At 34.7% G+C, this 12,793-nt stretch overlaps 1 protein-coding gene and 1 pseudogene across 3 annotated transcripts; both read right to left on the reverse strand.

The window, feature by feature from the left end:
- Positions 1-1,956: 1,956 nt before the first annotated feature.
- LOC116137954 lies at positions 1,957-4,929 on the reverse strand (annotated as a pseudogene).
- A 4,763-nt stretch (positions 4,930-9,692) lies between these two features.
- Positions 9,693-12,565, reverse strand: LOC116138051 (urease accessory protein G-like). 3 transcript variants are annotated; one of them, XR_004129257.1, is made up of 5 exons: positions 12,426-12,565; positions 12,189-12,383; positions 10,709-10,910; positions 10,162-10,283; positions 9,693-10,068 (listed from the first exon to the last, which is right to left on the reverse strand). XR_004129257.1 is itself a non-coding variant. In XM_031423766.1 (4 exons), exons 2-4 carry the CDS (start codon positions 12,343-12,345, stop codon positions 10,042-10,044), a joined length of 306 nt encoding a protein of 101 aa, XP_031279626.1. In that variant the 5' UTR covers positions 12,346-12,383; positions 12,426-12,565; the 3' UTR covers positions 9,751-10,041. The 3 variants fall into 3 exon arrangements, 2 of the variants coding, with proteins under 2 accessions (XP_031279626.1, XP_031279627.1); XM_031423766.1 differs by lacking the exon at positions 10,709-10,910 and having other exon boundaries at positions 9,751-10,068; XM_031423767.1 differs by lacking the exons at positions 9,693-10,068; positions 10,162-10,283; positions 10,709-10,910 and adding an exon at positions 11,904-11,946.
- Between the last annotated feature and the right edge of the window lie 228 nt (positions 12,566-12,793).

Raw genomic sequence — 12,793 nt, forward strand, 5'->3', positions numbered from 1 at the left:
TCTGGCTTTTCCGGCCTCGACGGCCAGATTGGCCTTTTCGGCCAGATCCTCCCCGGATCTGGGCCGGGAATGCCAGATCGACATGTTACGACACAGATCGATGGGTCTAGTGTCGTAAACAGTTTTCCCGGTCTCGGAGGCTGATCTGGCCGTTAGATCTGGCATTTTCAGCCAGACAGCCACGGATCTGCCGGAAAATGAAGATCACGCGTTACGAACACAGATCCGTGGGTCTGTGTTCGTAACACAATTTTCGCAGCCAGATTCCGGAGTGGTGGCGGAATCTGGCACTGCGGGTGGCGGGGGTGTTTTTGTTATTTTATTAAAATTTTTATATATAGGGGTATTTAGTCAAAATTAGCAAACTAGGGGGTTTTTTTAAATTTTTAAATTTATAAAAATCTAAATATTAAACTTTTAAGGGCTTTTAGTCTTTTACTATTATCAAATGAAAATCACTAAACAGAAACATAACGGAAGGTACCTATTTATCGTTTCAAAACCTTTTGGGTACCAACTATCGTTTTTCGACGAACCTGGTATGCATATAAATCGGTTCGGCCATTCAAACACCAAGGAAGGTGCTCTCACCAATGTCAATTAAAGGACGGCAAAACGTCAAATTAATCAAGGAACTCAAGAGGAAATCGGTGTATTCGAGAAAAAAACAAATCATTTATGCATTTAAGTCAATTAAGGTGGACAGAAAAAGATCCTCTAGATATAGCTGTTGGATTTAATCGACAGAAAAACGCAGCGGCAGAAATAAAATTTTTTGATTAAACCTTTTACACCCAACGAATCGGGCATAGATATTATATTTACATGCGTGTAAAACTTAAACCCATTCAAGGATTAACATATACCATGTTTGGACGTCCTTCACGTTTTAATTTTGGTGCTGTTCACCATCACTATTGCTGGTACTGTTCACACTACCGTCAAAATACAAGGTCACCGTATTGTTCATCGTATGTTTATTGATACTGTTCATCGAAACACAATTTTTCGCAATCTGATTCAAAAGACGAATCAAACTAATGAAGTCCACACAAGGTAGAAGAGTAGGAACGATAAATCCACAATCAAAGAGGTGCTAGACTGATGATTACTCAAAGCCAAAGGTCAAAGGTTAATGAAAAATTGAGAAAAAATTCTGTCAATTTGCTTTGGGCGGCCGGGTTAATGAAAATAATAAACTCATTTTTTTCCTTCCTTTCCTTTTCTTTATATAGTAAGGATGAATATTGAATACGGCAACAATCCACAAATTCAATGCACAACAAAATGACCAAAATTACCTTCACCTAAAAGACTAAATTTATCCATTCATCATACTTAAACTACCTTTAATGTGTGTGACCCATGAAGTTTTTCATTATGTTGACAGTGATCGGAATCATAATTTAGACCAACTAATTAGCCTCCATACACTAACCAAGATGATCTCTCGCAACATTATAGTTACCCAACAAACAAAGATTTACAAAGTTACGAATTGTTATATTGTTTACCGTGCAATCAAATCATTTTATTATTGTATCCTATCAGACTAAAGATAGAAATAATGTCAAACCATATGTTATCTGAATTCTTAATGTGTCAGTATCAGGTTATCGGATCAACGACCCTAAAATTAAAATGGAATGACTGAGAAAATTAAGGTTGTGATCAATCATCTCTGACTAGTTACAATTTGTGAATGAAAAATAGTATTTAACACAAGAACCTGATCCTGAGGCACTAAAATCATTAATTTCAAAGCATGTAGAGAATAAACTCATGGGTCTGGGATGATATTAATCATTAATTAAACGATTCATATCTGCATTCAAGAAAGAGCCATGAGATGGGACATTTATTGCTACAGCTGGTTTAAGATTTCAAGATGAAACATGCCAGGAGGTTAACTAAATACGATATAAGTATAAACCAAAATGATATACAGAGGAAACATCAACGCCGCTTCTTCCCAGTTGCGCTTCCCAACCCTGTAAATGTGGTTCACTATTTCCTCCACACCAAGCCCATGCTTGACCTGTATACGAAAATTCACATAAATCATCCAGACAAAATAGTTTGAAATTCCCAATGCAGGTTGCAGCCGAAAGAAAGAAAATTTCATGTTTAACAACATAATTTCATGTCATGGGTAAGGCAGGAACTTTGTGGGAAATTTATAAACAGGTTTCTGTTCGTATAGATAGAGAAAAATACCATAGGGTAATGAAAACATTTACATAAAGATTGTAGCAAACAGATTGTTTAAATTTTTCTGCAGGCAAAAAGAGATTAAAATTGTATGTCAAGAAACAGATTAAAAATAACTTCTTCATTTTTTGTAATTGAGTACTTCACAGGTCAGAAACACCAGGTTCTTTCATGCTTAAATCAAGCAAATGCAAATACTGCCTAACTAACCTGGCAAAGACAAAAGGCCCTCCATCACGCATCTGAGTGCGTCACGCTCCATTACTGCTAAGTCAGCTCCGACTGTGGTGCAGGTCAGTCTTGTATCACTACACAAAATGCAACAAATCATTCACATTAACTTCCAGACAAAACAACATCAAAAAATACTAAGCAATTACAAATATTAAGCTACATACTAGAAGATCAGCTTGGGTGATGCTGGGCCACCTTTCCGAGGAATTTTATCACCACCAGATACATCGATTATATAAATGATATAGTCAGCCAGCTCCCTGCTAAAGTTGGCAGCTAATTATCTGCAGACATAAAACTTTAAAAAGTTGAATCTTCTCTAGTTGTAATCATTCCAGTAGAGAAAGCAGGTTGTGCATCACAAATCATGCACAACTTATTAAGACTTTAACTGTAACAGATACAATGAGTACTACACATTAGCTTGAATTTCAAACATGGCCTTCTCTTCTAGTGAAATTTTCGTTAGAATAGATTGCCTGAATTGGATAACCACAGGCTCCCAAATAGTTGTCATATTTCCCAATATCATTATTACTAGAGCAAAACTTCTTAACTGTAGTCAGTTATTTCTGTTGTGAGGCCTCTACAATTGGTAAATCAAGATAACAACTTATCAGTCTAATTTAGATTTTAGCAAGATCTCTTCAAGAGAAAATTCATATTGAGAAAATGCATTTTCTCTAAATACCTCCCCGATTCACAAAGAAGTATGTCTGCTTTGAACAAGTTAGAAAGTTCCTCAAGCGGGCCAAGGTTATGCTGATATCTTCACGAATGCAGCGTGGACAGCTCCCGTTTCACAGCACGTATCCTTTCCTCGGGGAGAGCACCATTCTTCATCAGGAACTCACATCCTCTTTTGTGAATATATCATTTGTCACCTGAAGTGATTATATTCCTTATCCATCATTTACTAGATAATCATTAAATAATAGAAAAATAAAAGAGCATATATTAGACAAGATAATTAACCCATTGTAAAGGTAATTCTTAGGAGATTGTAGTCAAAGACTGAAAGAAATGGTTGTGGCTACTGAGACATTCAATTTGAGAATACAGAACCATGAATTATTCGCTAGTTCATCCACCTCTCAAGTGCAAGGAAATGAAGTTAAGTGCACAGCTGGTCTGTGTCTAAGGCTAAGTCCAAGACCAGATGGGGATTCATTATGAGTTGAAATGGAGCTTACTTTCCCACTATGGATCCAGGCACACTGCCAGAAATTTCCATTGAGAGTACTTAATTAAACCAAGATTTGAAAAAATAGAAGAAAATACTAGATATCCACTTAATACAAGCTAGAGGTTCTAACGCCCCTTTATGGACAAACATCTTTGTGGTAATAAAGTTGTGTGATTCAAGTTTGGCAAATAAAGGAAATTGAGCAAAGTCATTATCTATAGACCACATTGCCGTCACTTTCTCAATTTTTTTTTTTTTTTAAACTTTGAATCTATAAAAGCAGGTTAAAGTAACACTATTATGAGAAAATAATCATAAGAAAAGCATGACATAAAATACATCACCATCTATAAATCTGGTATAAGAAACACTTTCTTAACACTCCTAATGGCACAGTACATAGATGACCTGGTTATGCACTAGAAAGACCCAAATTTGAAATTTTTGAAATGGTCAGTAAACAGAGTTAACTTGACCTGGTTATGCACCAAGAAAGACCAAAATTTGAAAATTTTGAAATGGCATGATTCGAAACATGAAATTTTCAGAGAGATGGCTGAGGGAAAAACTCAAGATTATAAGGAATGACAGAATTCATTGTCGATGATACTTACAGCTGCAAGGCTGTAGTTGTCCCGTAAGAATTTACATAAAGCCAGATTAAAGCTGTTTTCCTGTAAGGCAGTAACCAAATGCTCCATCAACAGCAATTCATTTAGTTAATTTGGCCAGTGACAAGAATATAATACACATGAAAATGGAAACATTCGGACAATAAGAAATCCAAATCAAAGCATACTAAAATGTGTCCTAAACCAGATAATTCCAGATGCCAAAACCACTATGCATCATATAATTATAAATAAAATTTAAGGACAAAAATGAAACCCTGTTCAATAAAAGTAAAAATGAACTAGCATAGAACATTAAAATTAAAATTTAGAGGAATGGTGAAATACCCAGTACCAACAGGACCACCAATACCAACAGTGAAGGCTCTCTCATTGAAGTCTCTGGATAGAAGAGGAGGAGCTCTTCTCTGAAGAAACCAGGAGAGTAAATGGGTTCAGTGAGTGTGGTGCGAGTCCGTCGTGGCTATGGTACACCCTCCCATCTGGACCTACCCATGATTCGTAGCTGAATTCTCATCACTTAAAATGTTTGATTCATAAAACAGTTAGTAAGTTCTCATAGTACAGAAATAATACTACAACCAGAAAAGAAATAATCAAATAGAAAGATTACTGATGGTATGACGTGATGTGATGATCAGGATGATGATGGTCATGTGAAGCCATGAATGTGGAAATGAAGAGGATAAATTAAGAGATGTTTAGAGTGAACATGATGCAAGAGAAGGCAGATTCCTTTTGGTACTCTTCATGTGAAAAAGTAATTTCAGAATACCTAGTTTATTATATTAATTACACGACTTCCTTCCCGATATCTTTACTGATTATGTCAATCAATATTTAAGATAAATTTTATTTAATTCTTAATATTATTTAAAAATTATAAACTCTGTTGACTTACTTACTATTGACTAATCTTAATCTCTCTTAATTCACATGTAAGTTATATATAAAAGAGAAATGAAATAGGTTGAAAATGTGAAGTTAGAAGATAATATTATGTACAATCGAAGAAACCCCACTATCAATAGTAGTTTGTATGCCTCCAATTTAGCCAATTAAATTCGCATCAATCTTTATAGTCATATGGTGGCAGTCTTGATTTTTTTTATTAATTATTTTTTTTATAATCGGGGTATTCGGACGTTACATCACTCACTAATTCTTGGGGACTTAATCTACGACATGTAAGATTTTCATGAGTGTTACCCTTATTAGTAACAAAACAAGAATTACTATGACTCTTTGAGTAATACATCAAGGAGTCCCTATTAAACTACTAACACCAAAGGTGTTTGTCAGAATATCAATGTTTCCATGACCATACTAGTTTTATATAGAGTTAATTTCATTCATTTCTCTATGCTTAAATTTAAATGTTTTAATGATTTTCGAAAACTATTAAATATTATGATTGTGTATAATTAATTGTTGTATATGATTTAACTATAAAAATACTATAATTGTACACTCAATATGTTTATATAGTGTTGGATTGATTAAAATTAGAGGTAAATGAAAGAAAGTAGATTATGTGACAAATTATTAGGATAGTTCCAAATGGTTTAGTATCAATTGATCACAATAGCGTTCTCATTTCACTTAAGGAGAATTTTATAAATTATCATAATTAGCATAGTGATCTAAAATTAATATCAATTATAGTAATGGTAAATATATTTAGGTTACGAGAGAATCATAAATAGGTTTTAGATATTCCCGAAACATAGGGGGTCAACCAATTTGTGAAAGGCGGGAACGGACTTCTTACACCTACCCAGAATTTGTTTTAAAGCCAAAATTGAGACATAAAGGTTTTGAAATGATATAAATACCCACTTTCTGTCCAAACCAGTTAGTAAATCTGTAACTAAAATGGTATTATCGACATTCTATCATTTTTGTGGGAGGGTAATTTTGACTTTTTTTGTTTTAAGGTTTTGCATAAAAAAAAAAAAAAGTTTAAAAAAAATTGCATTAATAAAATATTTAAAACATCTGCCCAAAAATCTTTTTATCCTTCGTCTTCTTCTCCCTTTCTCTTATATTTTCTCTGATTATCTCCCTTCTCTTTTTCCCTTCCTTCTCCCTCTTTTTCTCAAATCACTAAGCAATAACCCAGCAGCAAATCCGGCAGATCGAAAGCCTCTCTTCTCTCTCTCTTCTCGTCTTCATCATCTGCATCTCTCTCATAAAAAGGGGCAAAAAAAATGGGGTCTTTTGCAAAGCGAAGTCGCACGTTCCCCACCCATTTTCCAGAAAACCCCCGGCACGAAAACCTCTCTCCCCGCAATCGGTTTTTCGTTGTGACCCTCTAAAACCCCCATTTACCCATCGGCGTTGACTCACATTTCACCGCCCCATGGAATTCTAGTTTGTTTTGTTGTTGTCTGAATTGGATTGATTGGTGTTTTTCGGAGTTTTTTGATGAGAAATTGATGGTTGGAAATTAATTGGGAGAGTGTTTTTTTTTTTTTTTTTTTTTGTGTTTTGGTTTGATTTTGGGGGATTTTTGATGGTTTTGGCATATTGATGAATTGAATTTTCCAAGTTTTGGCACACACTTTGTTGAGTTTTGACCCACCTTTGTGCATTGCGTGTTTTGTTTCTTGAGTGTTAGAGTGATTTTCTTTGGGATTTTTGCATTGAATATTTTGGGTGATGTGAGTGAGGGTTTTTTTGTGGGACTTTGGTATTTTTGCTGCTAGTTGTCTGTGGTTATGGCGAGAGATGAAGAAGATGAGACAAGATTTTAATTCACAGTAATTATAAAAATACAATAATTAAAAATTGAGAAGAAATATTTTATAAAATAATAGTAAAGAGAGAAAGGGGGCAGAATGTTTATTTTTTTTGTTGGATATAACAAATTACCATATATCCCTTTTTTACTAACTTACTCAGATTTGTACAGAAGGTAGGTAATTGACGTTTTTAACTTTTTGGTACTACATTGTCTTTATAGCAAACTAGGGTGGGGTGCATGTCGTTTGGGCCTCTTGTCAAATGACACATTAGTTATCCGAGAGCACGAGGCGACAGGTTGTTTGGCTGGAAACGGAGGTCATTTGCCTTTCAGAGGGCATGCCACGCATTTTAAAAACTATCAGTTTTCCAAATATTAAAAAACACCTAGATTTATGATACTGGTTTTTGTTTGGCCAATATATTATATTAATTTAAGTGAACCAAATAATAAAGAATGAATCCGGACCAATTCCTTAAATGTCTCTCTAGATATTTGTCAATATCAAATATTTTGAGAATTGAAAATTTGGAGAATTGATGGATGAGGGAACATAAAGGCAGATTAGTTTTTTCTAATTCAAAAACCAAGGAAGGTGGCTCCCACCAAATGTCAAATTAAGGGACCAAAACGTCAAATTAATCAAAGAACTCGGGAAATCGGTGTATTCGAGAAAAAAACAAATCATTTATGCATTTTAAGTCAATTAATGGGACTAGAAAAAGAGCCTTTAGATATAGCTGTTAGGATTTCATCGATAGAAAGCGCAGCAATTGAAAAAATTTTCGATTAAACCTTTTAAACCCAACGAATCTGGGCATAGATTATTTTATTTACATGCGTTAAACCCATTCAAGGGTTAATTATATACCAACATTTGGAGGTTCCTTCACGTTTAATTTTTGATACTGTTCACCATCACCATTTACTGACACTGTTTACATCACTGTTTACTATCACTATTTACTATACTGTTCATCAAAACATAATTTCTTTGCAGTCCGATTCAAAAAGAAGAATGGAACCAATGAAGTCCGCACAAAGGGAGGAACAACAATCCACAATCAAAGAGATTGCTAGACTGATTGATTACTCAAAGCCAAAGGTTGAATGAAAAATTGAAAGAAAAATTCTCTCAATTTGCTTAATGAAAAATAATAAACTCATTTATTTTTCTCTTTTCCTTTTCTTTATATAGTAAGACATATCATTGTTTTAAAGATCAGACCACCCTTTGACCCGATCAAAGGGTTGGTTTACGAATTGACCGATCTAATCGATTGAACCGGTCGGTTTGACTAGTATATAGCAATCATATTTTTAAACAGTTTCATTAATTTTTATAAGTTTGAAAATCAGTAAATACATCTCTTACCTATAAGCCTCTATAAGTTTAAATTAAAGCAAATGCACTCTACAAATTTTATTATTAATTATTTTTTTCTCTCTTCGTCACGCCATCACTCCCCATCACTTTCTTTTTTCTCATTTTCTCTCTCTCTCTCTCTCTCTCTCTCTCTCTCTCTCTCTCTCTCCCCATCACTCCCCGTCACTTTCTTCTTTCTTCTTTTCTCTCTCCCTCTCTCTCTCCCCATCACTCTCCATCACTTTCTTCTTTCTCCTTTTTTATCACTTTCTTCTTTCTTCTAACACATTCACGTCTCTCTACTGTAATTTTTCTCTCCTCCTCTTTCTTCTTCCTTCTCTTTCTCTTCATCTCCTCTTTTCTTTCTTTTAATCTTCTTTCTTACTCTTTCTTTTGTCTCCTCTACTCTTTCTTCTTCCTTCCCCTCCCCTTACTTCTTCTTCTTTACACGGTAGATTTTAGAGTAAGTGAAGAAAAATAAAAGATAAAATGGAAAATGCAATTTGGTTTTTTTATTCAAATGAAACGGAGAATAAAACGGTGCTGCAAATTGATTTAGAAAGTAGGAATATGAAATTTTTAGGATTAGATATAAAAAAATAGCAAACCATTTTAAGCCCTGAGCCGATTGGACTGACGGTTTTATATTGTTCCATCGATCCATTGTCGGTCCAAAGCGGGATTAATGATATTTTTGGTTTTTATGTTAACCCGGACTGGAGTAAAGGCTAGCTCTCGGTCGGACCAGACGGTCTGGTCTGGGTTTTAAAACAAAGAGGCATATACGGGTAACAACTCCAACAAATTCAAATGCACAACAAAATGACCAAAATAGTGAAATACACATTTTCATCTGAAAGATGAAATTACCCTTATGTTCATCATTCATCTTAAACTATCTTTAATGTGTGTAACCCATAAGCTCTTTATGTTGGTAGTGATCGGAATCATAATTTAGAACCAATTAGCCTTCCGTACACCAACCAAGATTGATCTCTAGCAAAACATCATGGTTACCCAACAACAAAGATTATGAAAAATCGCTACCTGTTAACGTTATATTTACCTTGCAATCAAATCATTTTATCATTTGTTATCTTATAAGGCTAAAGCATAGAAATAATATTAACGTCAGCTGTTAGCTAGATGTGTCAATATCTGGTTACCAAATTAAAATTGGATGACTGAGAATAAGTCGTAGTGCTCAATCAGCTCTTTGACTAGTCGACAATTTGTGAATGAAAATAGTATTTGAACACGAGAACCTGATCCTGAGGCACTAAAGTCATTTAATTTTCGAAGGATGTAGAGAGAATCTAAACTCAATTGGGTTCTGGGATGATACTACTCATTAATTAAACGATTCATATCTGCATATTCAGAAAGAAAGCCATGAGAGGGGACATTTATTGCTACATGCTGGTTTACAGATTTCAAGATGAAACAATGCCAGGAGGTTACACTGAAATACGATTTAAGTATAAACCAAAATGATATTATATAATAACTTCATTTTTAGTAATCGAGTAACTTCCACAAGTCAGAATACACCAGGTTCCTTCATGCTTAAATCAAGCAAATGCAAATACTGCCTCAACCTACCTGAGCAAAGACAAAAGGCCCTCCCTCACGCATCTTGAGTGCGTCACACTCCATTACTGCTAAGTCAGCTCCGACTGCTGGTGCAGGTCACCTACAACCAAATGCAACAAATCATTCACATTAACTTCCAGACAAAACAACATCAACTACAATATTAGGCAATTACAAATATTAAGCTACATACTAGAAGATCAGCTTGGTTGATGCCTGGGCCACCTTTCCAAGGAATTTTATCACCACCAGATACATCAATTATATAAATGATATAGTCAGCCAGCTCCCTGCTAAAGTTGGCAGCTAAATTATCTGCAGACATAAAACTTTATAGAAGTTGAATCTTCTCCAGTTGTAATCCAGTTCCAGTAGAGACAGCAGTTGTGTATCACAAATTATGCACGACTTATCATAAGACTTTAACTGTTAACAGATACAATGAGTACTACACATTAACTCTGAATTTCAAACATGGGCCTTCTCTTCCCTAGTGAAATTTTCGTTAGACTAGATTGCCTGAATTTGGATAACCACAGGCTCCCCAAATAGTTGTCATATTTTCCCAATATCATTATTAATAGAGCAAACTTATTCAACATGTAATCAGTACATTTATGTTGTGATGACCTCTACAATTGGTAAATCAAGATGACAACTTTATCAGTCCAATTTAGATTTTAGCAAGATCTCTTCAGGAGAAAATTCATATTGAGAAAATGCATTCCCTAGTAAATTACCTCCCCCGGATTAACAAAGAAGTATGTCGGCTTTGAAAAAGTTAGTAAGTTCCTCAAGAGGGCCAAGGTTTATGCTTATATCTTCGCGAATTGCAGCATGTGGACAGCGTCCCGTTTCCACAGCATGTATCCTTTCCTCGGGCAGAGAACCATTCTTCATCAGGAACTCACCATCCTCTTTTGTGAATATATCATTTGTCACCTGAAGTAATTATATTCCTCCGAATCCATCATTAACTTAGATAATCATTAATAATAAGAAATAACAAGAGCATATAATTCGACAAGATAATTAACCCATTGTAAAGTTAATTCTTAGGAGATTGTAGTCAAAAACTGAAAGAAATGGCCGTTGGCTAGTGACGTTCAATTTGATAATACAGAACCATGAATTATTGGCCAGTTCATCCACCTCTCAAGCGCAAGGAAATGAAGTTAAGTGCAAGATGGTCTGTGTCATTTAAGGCTAAGTCCAAGACAATAGATGGGGATTCATTATGAGTTGAAAATGGAGCTTACTTTCCCACTATGGATCCAGGCACATTACCAGCAATCTTCCATTGAGAATACTTTTAATTAAACCAAGATTTGAAAAATTGAAACATACTAGATATACAACTTAATACAAGCTAGAGGTTCCTAACGCTCCTCTATGGAGAAGCATTTTTTTTTTTTTTTTTTTTTTTTTTTGAGTATAAAGTTGTGAGATTCAAGTTTGGGCAAATTACGGAAATTGACGCAAAGTCATTATCTATAGACCACATTGCCGTAACTTTCTCAATTTTTTTTTTTTAAAAATACTTTGAATCTAATAAAAAGCAGGTTAATCGGGTGAGTAACCAATTATTATGAGAAAAATAAATGCATACTGAAAGCATGAAAGTAGTATGAAACCTAAAATACCATCACCATCTATAATCTGTGTCATATGAAACACTTTCTTAACACTCCTAATGGCACAGTTCATAGACTTGACCTGGTTATGCACTAGAAAGACCAAAATTTCAATTTTTGAAATGGCTCAGTAACATAGTTAACTTGACCTGGTTATGCACAAGAAAGGCCAAAATTTGAAATTTTGAAATGGCACTGATTCGAAACATGAAATTTTCAGAGAGATGGCTGAGGTAAAAACTCAAGATTATAAGGAATGACAAGAATCATTGTCGAGTTACTTAAAGCCGCAAGGCTGTATTTGTCCCGTAAGAATTTACATAAACCAGCATTAAACTGTTTTCCTGTAAGGCAGTAACCAAATGTCCTATACACGTGAAAATGGAACACATTCGGACAATACAGAAATCCCAATCAAAGCATACTAAATTTGCCCTCAACCAGATAATTCCAGATGCCAACACACTATGCATTCATACAATTATAAAATTTAAGGACAAAATGAAACCCTGTGTTCAATAAAAATAAAAATGAACTAGCATACATTTAGAACTTAGACTTCATTTAGAGAGAATGGTGAAAATACCCAGTACCAACAGGACCACCAATACCAACAGTGAAGGCTCTCTCATTGAAGTCTCTGGATAGAAGAGGAGGAGCTCTTCTCCTGAAGAAACCAGGAGAGTAAATGGGTTCATGTGAGTGTGGTGCAAGTCCGTCGTGGCTATGGTACACCCTCCCATCTGGACCTACCCATGATTGCGTAGCTGAATCTCCATCACTTCAAAATGTTTGATTCATGAAAACAGTTTACTAAGATTACTGATGGGTATGATCGTGATGGTGATGATCAGGATGATGATGGTCATGTGAAGCCATTGACTGTGGAAATGAAGAGGATAAATTAAGAGATTGTTAAGAGTGAAGACATAGATGCAAGAGAAGTAGATTCCTTTTGGCACTTCTTCCATGATGATTAAAAATTAATTTACAGAAATACCCTAGTTGTATTTATGTATTACATTACACTACTTCCTGTTCCAGAATATCTTCTGATTGACATCAACAAATTTAAGATAAATTTATTTAATTCTTAATATTATTTAAAAATATACAACTCTGTTGACTACTTACTATTTACTAATCTCTAATCTCTCTTAATTCACATGTGAAGTTATATATAAAAGAGAA

This window comes from Pistacia vera, unplaced genomic scaffold (assembly GCF_008641045.1).
Source record: "Pistacia vera cultivar Batoury unplaced genomic scaffold, PisVer_v2 Contig338, whole genome shotgun sequence".
Lineage (NCBI taxonomy): Eukaryota > Viridiplantae > Streptophyta > Magnoliopsida > Sapindales > Anacardiaceae > Pistacia > Pistacia vera.